Source organism: Hipposideros armiger, unplaced genomic scaffold (genome assembly GCF_001890085.2).
Source record: "Hipposideros armiger isolate ML-2016 unplaced genomic scaffold, ASM189008v1 scaffold_304, whole genome shotgun sequence".
In the NCBI taxonomy this organism is placed as follows: domain Eukaryota; kingdom Metazoa; phylum Chordata; class Mammalia; order Chiroptera; family Hipposideridae; genus Hipposideros; species Hipposideros armiger.
In genome coordinates this window covers 742774-754354 of record NW_017731654.1, presented here as the reverse complement: position 1 = coordinate 754354, position 11581 = coordinate 742774, and the positions used below count along the sequence as shown (strand labels likewise).

Here is an 11581-nt window from a genome sequence, read left to right as displayed (position 1 = left end):
CCTGTCCTCAGGCTGAGCTTGGCCCCAGTCTGACCCCTGACCCTATCTTGGCTCCTGTCCTCAGGCTGACCCTGGCCCCAGAATGAGCAACCCTCCTCCTACTGGGGCTCTCTCAGGCCTTTCTGGGACAGGTTCCTTGCTCTCCCATGGACAGGCGACCCGAGCTCTGAATGGGTGTGGGGGCAAGGGGTCAAGCGGTGGCCAGGCCTGTAGTCCCAGCTATGCCTTCTCCAGGTGTGTCTCATCGGGGACTGTGTGGGGGGCCTCCTGGCCTTTGATGCCATCTGCTACAGTGCGGGGCCCTCAGGTGACAGCCCTGGCAGCAGCAGCCGGAAGGGGAGCGTCAGCAGCACCCAGGTGCGGGCCAGATGTGGGAATGGTGGCGGGGTCTGTCCTTGGGAGCAGGGGCCTCTCTGGGGGAGGTAGTGTTAGCCCTTAATATCTGTGCCATAAGATAAATGTTATAAAGTATTGTTATCACCATGTTACAAGAGTAGCAAGAGATTACTGTCACAGGTGAGGAAACTGAGGCCCAGGGGGTAGGGTCCCTAGACAGCTACCCAGAGTCCCACTGGGTTGCTGATCCGTTTGGATGCAGGAAACAGCTCTGCGCCTAAAGTCCCGTCATTAGGCACATGCTTGTATAGCTTCCGTGCTTCTTTTGGAAGCGGTATTGCCTCTCACATCTAGGAAAAAGGGGTTATATGTGCCTGGGGGAGGAGGCAGGGCCCCAAAGTTTCCGGTGACCACGGTGCCCTCCTGCCCTCTCCTTCGCCCCAAAGGACACCCCAGTTATGGTGGAGGAGGACTGCAGTCTGGCTAGCAGCAAGCGGCTCAGCAAAAGCAGCATTGATGTCTCCAGCGTGTTGGAGGATGAGGAGCCCAAGAGACCGTTGCCACGGAAACAGAGTGACTCCTCTACCTATGACTGTGAGGCCATCACCCAGCATCATGCCTTCCTATCAAGGTAACCACTCCCTGTGCCCCAGCTTTCTTCCAGCAAAGCATCCAGGGGAGAGAAGACCTTGGTTCAAAGTCATCTGGGAGGCCTGGGACCAGTATGTCCAGGACCAGGCCAAGGGAGCCCATCAACAAGCACTGAAATGCTGAGACCGAGGCCACTCCCTATGGGCCCTGGGCTGAAACCTGGGACCCTGTGCTCTGTCCCTGCTCCACCTGGACTTGTAGAGGGACAGGACAATTGGTCTCATGTCTCTGAGCCTCAGCTTCATCTTCTGCAAAATGGTAAATGCTGCCCAGCCTACTTCACTGATGGTGTTAAGAATCTAGTGAAAGAACAGATGGGTGTGTGTTTTGTGAGCTACTCCAGGTGTGTGTTCTTATTATTTCTCTAGACAGGGCGACAGAGGCCAAGTAGGTTGGAAACTTTCCTGGGATTACACAGCCAATTATTGAAGAGCTGGGGTCAGCGTTCTGGTCTTGCGATCCCCAGTACTCAACACACGTTTACTCATAGGCCAGGCGGGGCTCTCCACAGAACTGTCCACCCTTTAACTTCTTAGAAGAGACATGTTCATTGACACCACCTAAATGAATTATTTGCTCATGTATTCAGGATACAAGAACGCCTCTTCTTCCCAGTCTCCTCGATTCTTTCCCTCCTTCCCTTTTTCCCGCCTTCTTTCGTACCCAAGTGATAAGTAGCATGAGGTCAGTACAACATTTAGAAAATAGATCGTCTCACTACCCAGAGGGAACCATTGTTAACACCTAGGCGTATTTTTTATATGCTCTGCATATAGTTTTACTTTAAAAAAACAACCCAAAACACAAAAACCTTTATATTATGATCTTTTCCCCATATACTTAAAAGTACTGCACATGGTAAACGTTCATAACAATATTTTATTGAGTGAATGGACATCTTAATCCCAGTCATTGGGCACTTTGGCTTTTTCCAATTCTTTGCAATTATAGATAGCATTCCGGTCACCATCTTGGTGCCTAACCATGTACGTATACGTTAGGTTATTTCATTTTCAGGGATTCCTGAAGGGGGAATTACTGGGTCAAAGGCTCTGCATATTTAAATCTCTGACTATTTACAGCCTCTCTGACAGATTATTCTTTGGAAAGACAGCTACATTTCAAGTCTGAGTTGCAAAGTAAAATCTCTACATTTCTGATTCATCCTTGAAAAATCTTTTAAGAAAGCCCCACATTTGGAGAATGACAAGAAGTTGGAGGCTTTTGGTAGCTGGTCCAACACAGCCAGCTTTTCCCTCTGGGATAGGGACAGATGGCTCTTTCTTTGGCAATTAAGTAGTTGGCGTGTGTTTGGGGACCACGCTGTACATGAAATATGTATTGTTAAACACCAGAGCCGTCATCATCACTGGGAGATGCTCGCCCTGCGAGAGGCAGAGGAGTATGGGGATTCAGGTTCAGCTTTCTGGACCCTGGCTCACACTATTTCAATTGTCATTTCTAAAATTCTCTTGCTCCTCCAAGTGGAGTTTGCTAGTTGAATTTGCACTCTTGATGCACAGATCATGCAATCCCATTGGATTGTCTTAAACTTGAAGCTGTACCCAAACACCAGCTGGAAGAACTGGGAGGTTCCCAGTTTTCTTGCCCATCCTGGGCAGCCTGCTCTGGGGTCTGTGGCTAACCATCAGCTTGAGCTCTTTGGGGCAATGGGTGCCTGGGACGCGAATGGTTGGAATTCTGTGTTGTCTCATGGTTTTCTCTTCAAGCTCTGCTTCAGCCACGGGCTGGAGGGGAGGGAAGACCAAGCTGTTTGCATCTGTCTCTGCGGGCTACCTGGAACACGAGTTATAACAAAAGCCCTAATCCTGGCAGGACTGATATCACCCAGCTGGTCTGCATATTGGCCAGCTGGGCTTCTCTGGTTGATGGTGCAGAAATTCACAGTGTGGCCATCACAAAACCAGCATGGTGGGGCAGGCCTGCCAGCGCGTAGGATGCTTAGGTGTTCTCAGGTGCTCAGCCCATTTTAGTAAATCAAGTTCTATTGGATCACAGCCATATGTATTTGTCTAAGCATCATCTATGGCTGCTTGCATGCTACACGGCAGAGGTAAGTGGATATGATGGAGGCCATATGGTCCTCAAAGTCTAAAATATTTACCATCTGGCTCTTTACAGAAAAAGTTGGCTGACCCCAAGTGTTGGCCTGGCATTAGTGGCCAATGCTAAGATGGTTGCTGCTCAGGTTGATGGCATCCAGCTAGTGGACTCTGGTTCTGGACCCTGCCCCAGAGACGGAGGGCTGGGCTCCCCGCGCCTAGAGTTCAGGCTGCCCTGAGCATCTCTAAGTGAACACTCCATATCCTGGATGCTCCCCTAACCTGCTCTGCTGTGTCTCCCTCCTTCCGGCAGCATCCACTCGAGCATGCTGCAGGATGAGGCCGAGCCCACTGCAGCCGGGGGCTCCCAGCTCGCGGAGGTCAGCCTGGGCCGCTTGGACTTCGACGTGTCAGACTTCTTCCTCTTCGGCTCGCCCCTCGGCCTGGTCCTGGCCATGCGGAGGACAGTGCTGCCGGGGCTGGATGGTGGGTGTGCCATAGGCTGGGGCCTGAGATGCCTTTGTGTCACTAGGTCACCATGTCAGGGCCTCAAATTGGGGAGAGTGGGGGTTGGGGGGATAGGGGCAGGGAGGATCACGGAGTTGGGGTAGGTGGACAGAGAAGAAAGGAAGGAGGGAGAGGAGAGAGGAGGGAGAATGGGGCAGTTTATCCAGATGGAGCAAAGGCGCGGTAGCGCCTAGTGGATTTCACTGTCCTTGTCACATGCCTCCGGCCCATTTGTGGCCCCCTTGTCCAGTTGTCATGCCATAAATATGTACCCTCTTGCACTCATCCCCTCCTTCCCCAGTGCCCAGGCAGACCCACTGCTGCCAGGCCCACCTTACTGACCCCTGCATGTACCCAGGCCCACCTCAGTGCCTTTGTTCATACAGCACCCACAGCCTTGAATGTCATCCTCCAGTACTCTAAAATACACACTGAGGCGATTTGCAGCAGCAGGTGGTGAAGTGGGCTGAGGAGACAGGACCCCACGGTTGCCCTTATGTCACTAAGGAACCCTAGGGCTCCCTGGATGCTGGACTGTCCAGATCCCTGACCTAGAGGGACTGGGAGACGCTCTGATGGGGGCTCAGTGGCGCCACCTGCTGGCCTGTGGGAGAAGTGTCCTGCCAGCTCTGGCAAACCACTAACTCGACCACCAGACCTAGGAATTGAGTGGGGGCTGGAGGGATGGGCCTCTGATGCTGACCAAAAGACCCTGGGCCAGCTTCATAGATCAGGTAGCAATTAAGTGAAAGCTGGATGAATTTAAAGGCGTTTGACCAGTGGAGATAGTGGAAGGAGGGCCTGCTAGGAGGAGGGGCAGCTTGAGCTAAGGCTCAGAGAAAGGGGTACCCCAGGACTGGTTGGGGAGTTGCAGATGACCACCGTGGCTGCAGTGCTGGGTGCTTATAGCAGTGCTGCTGCTAGGTGAGGCAGGTTGGCAAGGCTTTTAATGCCAAACTGAACATGATGGTTTTTTTTAATTTTTTTAATTTTTTAATTTTTTTATTTAAAGATTTTTATTGGGGAATTGGGGGGATGGGAACAGTGCTGGGGAATTGGGGGAAGGGGGACAGACAAGTTGCTGTCGTCTTGTTCTTCAATCTAGTTGTGGAGGATGTTGCTTCACTGGCCCAAGTTGGCACCATCATTGCGCTCTTCTCTGGCGAGGCAGATCAGTCGCCGGCTTCTAGACGGCCGCTCACTGCGGCTGCTGGCCGCTCACGCTGGCTGCTGGCTACACACGGTAGCCCATGGCAACCCACTGCCACAGGGGCTGCAGCCTACTCCGTCGCCAGGGACTCACGGCAGCCCAGCTCCAGGTTGAGCTGTTGTTCAGCATCTTAGCTGTGGAGGGCAGTGTCACTGACCCTCATATGTGGGATCCGAACCGGGGCCCTCTGGCATCCCAAGCGAGTTCTTAACCATCGCGCCACTCGGCCGGCCCTGAACACGATGGTTTTGATCCTGTTGGAGCAGGGAGCCATGGCAGGTTCTTGAGCAGAGGAGTAGGCTACTCAAAGCTGCACTCACGGGAGCCTCCTCGGGCCAAGGGAGCAGGTACTAGCAAGGGGCTTCCCCCGTGTTTCCTCCCACCAGGCTTCCAGGTGCGTCCTGCCTGCAGCCAGGTCTACAGCTTCTTCCACTGCGCAGACCCCTCCGCCTCACGGCTCGAGCCACTGCTGGAGCCCACGTTCCACCTGGTGCCGCCCGTCAGTGTGCCCCGCTACCAGAGATTCCCACTGGGCGATGGACAATCTCTTCTCCTTGGTAGGCTCTCGGGTGTGAGCGTGCTGTGCCAGAGGCTGGGTCCCAGCCAGGCAGCACTCCAGGGCCACCTTCTGATCTCGCCCCTCCACGCTGTCAGCTGATGGAGTGACTGGACCCAATTGAGCAGGGTCTGTGTGCTCTTGGGATATGGGAGAACAGACAAACAGCTGACTCATCTGCTTTCTGTTCAGCCCACCTGTGCTCTGTAGGAGCTCAGAGACCCAGGCTCTGCCCCTGACAAGCTCTTGGCTAAGCTCCTACAGCCAGGGCCAGCATACTACTGGAGCTGTCAGGCCTAATTAAAAGTACAAGAATCCAGCTGAGTGCTCTTGCCCAGGGCCCAGCCTGGACTCTGGAGGTGCAGAGCAGGGAGTATCTCTTCCTGGCAGGCTTCATGGAAGAGGGGGCTTTCGACTAAGGCATTTGGACAGGTGGAGAAGACGTGGAGAATGGGGGTTGGGGAGTCTTCTAGGTGGAAGGAGCAAGGGCAGGTGGGTTTAGGGGAGGGCTCGTAGCCTCTGGGACTCAAGTGGGGTGAGCAGAGCATGGACTGGGGTGAGGTCAAGGGGCGGTCTGGAACCGACAGTCAGGGGCTTGGAGATCAGAGCCTTGGCTCATACCCCAGAGCCTGTTCTGAGGTTTGAGCCAGATTGTGGGGGGAGTGCTGTGCATGTGGCTCGTTCAGGATTAAAAACCAGCCTCTCGCCCTGCCCATTTCAATGATGAGCTTAATTTCCAAAGCTTTGTCAGGACGTCCATAGATAGAAGAGGCTCTAAAACCTCCTTCCCACACCCTAAAATGTGTCCCTCTTTGGTTGGGGCATCTCCCTGCCTCCAGAGAGGCCCTAGTTCCCAGGCTGGGGTCCCCATTCACTTCCAAGCTCAGCCAGCATCCTCTGTGACTCATGAGAGGAGTTTGATACTCGAGCACGTGGTTAATGGTCACCCCATGACCTCAGCTTGTGCTTTCGGGGGGCACTCTCCCAGAGGTGCCCTCGGCAGCTCTATTGGGTGTAGGGGTGATGGTTGGGATCCCAACTTATGCCTGCATAACCCACAACTTAGAGGACGTGAAACCCAACGATACACTATGGTGGCGTCCTGTCAGGCCCCGGAGGGAGGGGCGGTGTAGGTTGCCTGTTGGGTGGGTGGGTGAGCAGGGCCAGGGCTGTGTCTTTACTGAGCACCCAGCGTCCTGCCCAAAACAGGGCTGGCACAGCACGGGCGGCTCTATTGAGACATGCTATGCCGCCCTGACTGTGACATTTTCCTTCTAGCGGATGCCCTGCACACCCACAGTTCCCTCTTCCTGGAGGGTAGCTCCCCGGATAGCCCGCTGCTTCTGGATGCCCCCGTCTCACCCCCTCAGGCCCCGAGGTCCCAGCGCCCAGCACGGAGGATAAGCCAGGGCAGCTCCCACAGCGAGAGCTCAGAGTCCTCAGACAGCCTGGCACCCATGGGCGCCTCCCGCAGTGAGTGAGGGTCTTCTGGGGCCTGCTTGGGTTCAAGGGAGAGGGACCTCCCTTTGGGTGGCTACTCGTCCGCTGCAAGGGCTGCTGGGGGCAAGCTTCAGGTGGGGAGGAGGAGTAAAGGAAATCTAGACGGAACTCTGACCTCAGAGAGAACTTTGACCTCTGACTCTAGACAGGGCCCTGACCTCTGATCTTGAACTGAGCCATGACCTCTCAGGCATAGACTGAGCTCTGACCTCAGTCAGAGCCCTAATTTTAACACTCAGTTTTCCCACTGGGAACCCCTGCTGACCAGCAGCCCTGGGGTGATACTGTGGACATCTCCATGGGTCCCCATTCCTGGGGACCAATTGCAGCCCATGTCCTAGAGGAGCAGTGGACAGGTGGAAGGGCTGGTGGGTTATGAGAAGGTGGGAGTGGGAGCAACACGTTTCCCAGGGCACATTTTTGAGCTGGGTGCTCTAACCCGGAACTTGTGCCCTGATGGCATGTCTACCACTGGGTCTGTGTAAGAGGGTCCCGCATTGCCCCTTGGGCCACAGCCCTGGGCAGGCCACTCTGTCCTCACCCTCCTCTCGGCCCTGCAGTCACGGCCAAGTGGTGGGGCACCAAGCGCATCGACTATGCCCTGTACTGCCCTGACGTCCTCACAGCCTTCCCTACTGTGGCGCTTCCTCACCTCTTCCACGCCAGCTACTGGGAGTCCACGGATGTGGTGGCCTTCATCCTGAGACAGGTACTCTGCCCCCTGCCTGGGCCCTGCCTGCGGGGCCCCTCTGAAGGGTCCCGTTCTGGAGAGGAGGGTATCAGGAAGGCATCGAAACACTCAGCCAAGTGGGGGGTGACAGAGACAATGGGTTTCATGAAGAGCACTGGCTTCTGGCTCATGGTATGGTACTTTCTAGAAAATTAAAAAGATACTACATAGGAGAATATACCCATGGTTTGACTTGGAAACTGGAGTAATAAATGCCTGCTCCCCTGTGGGTCTCAATGTTCTTCTCTGTAAAAGAGAAGGTGGAGCAGAGAGGCCAGTGACTGAGGGAGAGCCTGGGAGGAAGGACGTGGGGAGGTGGGGGCAGGTTGGATCATGCGCAGCCTCCACGGCCAAGGTCAGGAGTTGATTTTATGCTGCGTCCAATGAGAAGCCATTGCAAGGGGTTGCGCAAGGGAGAGATGTCAACTGAATTGCGTTTTTCGTAGACGCCCTGCTGCTATTTGTGGGGGTGGGGGCAAGAGAAAACGTGAGGTCCTTTATGAGGCAAGTGTAGGGGCCCAGCTTTCAAGATGGCGGCTCGGGCTAGGATGCTGGTGGTAGAGGTTCTGAGGAGCAGCCGGATTTGGGTTGTGCTGACAGGACTTGCAGGCCTCTGGGTGATGAGGGAAAGAGGGGAGGCCAATGGATTCTGTTTCCCACTTGAGTATCTACAGCGTTGCCATGCCCTAGGATTGGGGAAGGACAGGGCTGGGGTGAGGTGGGGAAACAGAATACTGGCTCTAGACCTGGGAAGGCAACATGCCTGTTAGATGTTGGGAAGGAAAGTGAGTAGAGAGTCTGGAGCTTAGGGAAGATGTGAGGCATAGAGATAAAAATGTGGGGTCATCAGAGCTCGGGGGGCATTTAAAACCAGTGATGGGTGCAATGCTCTGATTTTGACAACCAATTCCAATGTGTGGTTTGTTCCCCACACGAGCAATTCTCCGACACCAGCTGGTGTCATACAATTCAACCAAATTCTGACACTATCGACCTGGAAATAGCTCAGATCCCCGACGGTAAGGATTCAGCCTCATAAGTCCTTCCCTACCCACCCCCCTTCAGATGCCAATCACAAGTCCAGGGTGTTACCCGGACTTCTGACCAAATGACTGGAGGTCAGAGGTTCCAATGCCCCCTCCTTGTATTCAATTAATTTGCTAAAGTGACTCACAGAAATCAGAGAAACATTTTACATACTAGATTACTAATTTGTTATAAAAAGATACAACTCAGGAAGAGCCAGATGGAAGAGATGAATAGGGCAGGGTGTGGGGAAAGGGTGTGTGAAAAAGCTCTCCAGGGATGTTACTCTCCCCAGATCTCCATGTGCTCTCCAAGCTGGAAGCTCTGTGAAGCCCATTTTTTATGGAGGTTTCATTACACAGGCGTGATTGGTTACATCATTGGCCGGTGGCGATTGATCCAACCTCCAGCCCCTCTTCCCTCCCTGGAGGTCAGGGGTTGGGGCCGAAAGTTAAAACCCTCTGTTCACATGGTTGGTTCCCCTGGCAACCAGCCCCCAAAGTCACCTCACCAACGTAGCAAGAGATGCTTTTGTCACTGTCATCACTTAGGAAATTAGAAGGGTTTTAGGAGCTCTGTGCCATAAATGAGGGATGAAGACCAAATATATATATTTCTTAAGATAAATCACAACATCACAGAGACGAGGGAGTTTCCATTAGATAGAGAAGTTCCGGGGTGAGTCCTGCGGCTCCATGGGGGAGAGGAGGACCTACCAAAGAAGACCAGAGAGGAGAGGACATCTCTCTTGGAGGAGAACCAAGAGAGCATGGACAGGAGTGGACCTCTGAGCTGGGCAGGATGGAAGTGACGGGGCCTTGGCAGGAAAGGCTTCTGTGGCGCGACGGGGACAGAAGCCTGACTGGAGTGGGTGGAGGGAGGAAGCAGGTGGGGAAGGGGCGACGGGGCGTAGGGTGAGTCTGCTGTGGGACGTCCATGTAAGGGAGAGCAGAGAAGTGCCGTGGTCATTAGAGAGGCACCAGGGGTCCCAGGGAGAGTCATTTTTGTTTTTCAAGATGGGCACAATTCCAGTGTGTTTAGATGCAAAGGACAACGATCCTAGGATTCATTCAGGGACTAGTCAGTGATGCGGGATTGAGCGGGAGTATTGTGGGAGCAATGTTCTTGAGTGGGTGGGAGGGGCTGGGATTAGGGCTCCGGCGGGCCTTCGGGGAGGGTCACCTGCCGTAACAGGTGGGAAGGCAGAGGATGGGTACCGATGTAGGTAGCTGCTAGGTTTGGGTACGGAGGGCAGAGGCTGCTCCTAGACCGCAGCATTTGCTAGACGGTGCTCTGGCCCCAGCTATCAGGACAGGCGGGCAGGGAGTTGGGTCCTGGGGGCTCCAGCTTCCTGAGGGTTCCAAGCTGGGAAGTGGGGAGGCCTGGAGGAGGGCCCACCGGCCACAAGCTGGTGGGCCCTGACACCCTGGGAAGGAGGGAGAGGGGTTGAGGTGACCTGACCTGGAGCCCTGCTCGGCTGTATATCAGGTGATGCGCTATGAGAGCGTGAATGTCAAGGAGAGCGCTGGCTTGGATCCTGCAGCATTGAGCCCCGCGAACCCCCGGGAGAAGTGGCTTCGGAAGAGGACCCAGGTCAAGCTGCGGGTATGTGCTTGTTGGAGTCACATACTAGTTGGGATGTGGCCTCAGGGAGGTGGGGCTGTCCTGGGAGCTGTTGGCATCCACATGGCAGTTAAGGCCTTTGAGTTGCCCCTCAGAGCTGAGCGCCCACATGTTCTGAGCTTCAGGCTTAGATGAGGCCCATGGTGCTGCAGTGGGGGTGGGGTGGGGGGTAAGGTGTATGTGAGATGGGAGAGCTGGTGCCTGGTGGACTGACTCCACAGGAGCCCCAAGCTTGTGGATCCAGGGCCCTGGGGCTGGTGAGGAGATGCTAATTGTGGAGCAATTGTTATATGCCAGGCCTCTGTAGATGTGGATGTCAATCAGAAAGAGTCCTCCCACGATCACGGGGCTCACAGTCTGATTCACCAAGTATGGCCTGGTGTGGTATGCGCCACGATAGAGGAAGGCACAGATTAGGAAGACAGTGGAGAGAAGGATGGTAGGATGGGCCACGCAGGGCTCCCGTGAGGAGTCACCTCTATAGGGCATTGAGGTTTGAATAGGAGTTTGGTATGTACACATTCATTTATTTACCCAGCAAACAATCATCAGTGCCCACTGTGTCCCAGGCCCTCTGCTAGGGAATGGAGGATAGGGATTTTCAGATACAGACTATGCTATGGGGGACACTTGCAGTCTGGTGAGAAGATCAGACATGGAGCCCATAAACAATCCTAAAAGGTAGAAGGTGAACAATGCTCCACGAATTGTCTTTTTTTTGGTACACATATCATTGAGATATCACTCAAACATCATACAATTCACCCACTTAAAATGTACAATTTAATGGATTCTAGTGTATTCACAGATGTGTACAACCATAACCACATTCAATTTTATAGTATTTCCATCGCCTCAAAAAGAAACCTCTTACCCTTTAGCTATCATCCCCCCACCCCAATTACCCCCAACTTTAAGCAATCAGTAATCTACTTTTAATCTCTATAAATTTGCCAATTCTGGACATCTCATATAAGTGGAACCATACAATATATTATCTTTTGTGTTTGGTTTCTTTCACTTAGTATAATGTTTTCAAGGTTCATCCGTGTTGTAGCATGTGTCAGCACGTCATTCCTTTTCATGGCTGAATAATAGTCCATTGTGTGGGTGTGTCACATTTTGTTTATGCATTCATCAGTTGGGGGACATTTGGGTTATTTCTATGTTTTGTCTACTGCGAATGATGCTGCTATAAATATTTGTTTATAAGTTTTTGTGTGGACCTATGTTTTCATTTCTTCTGGGTGTATACCTAGGAGTAGAATTGCTGGGTCAAACATTAACCCTAGTTTAATTATTTGAAGAACTGCCAAATTTTTCTAAAGCGGCAATATCATTTTACATTGCTCCCAGCAGTGTTCCAGTTTTTCCACATC

General features: G+C 53.3%; 1 protein-coding gene across 1 annotated transcript in view; it reads left to right on the top strand.

The window, feature by feature from the left end:
• PITPNM3 (PITPNM family member 3) overlaps positions 1 to 11581 on the top strand; it is an 89155-nt gene that overhangs the window by 62718 nt on the left and 14856 nt on the right. Inside the window, exons 6-12 of the mRNA XM_019659812.1 lie at positions 235 to 357; positions 783 to 967; positions 3364 to 3536; positions 5154 to 5324; positions 6602 to 6796; positions 7384 to 7532; positions 10068 to 10184. Coding sequence (XP_019515357.1) covers positions 235 to 357; positions 783 to 967; positions 3364 to 3536; positions 5154 to 5324; positions 6602 to 6796; positions 7384 to 7532; positions 10068 to 10184 — 1113 coding nt within the window. The remainder of the gene's footprint in view (positions 1 to 234; positions 358 to 782; positions 968 to 3363; positions 3537 to 5153; positions 5325 to 6601; positions 6797 to 7383; positions 7533 to 10067; positions 10185 to 11581) is intronic.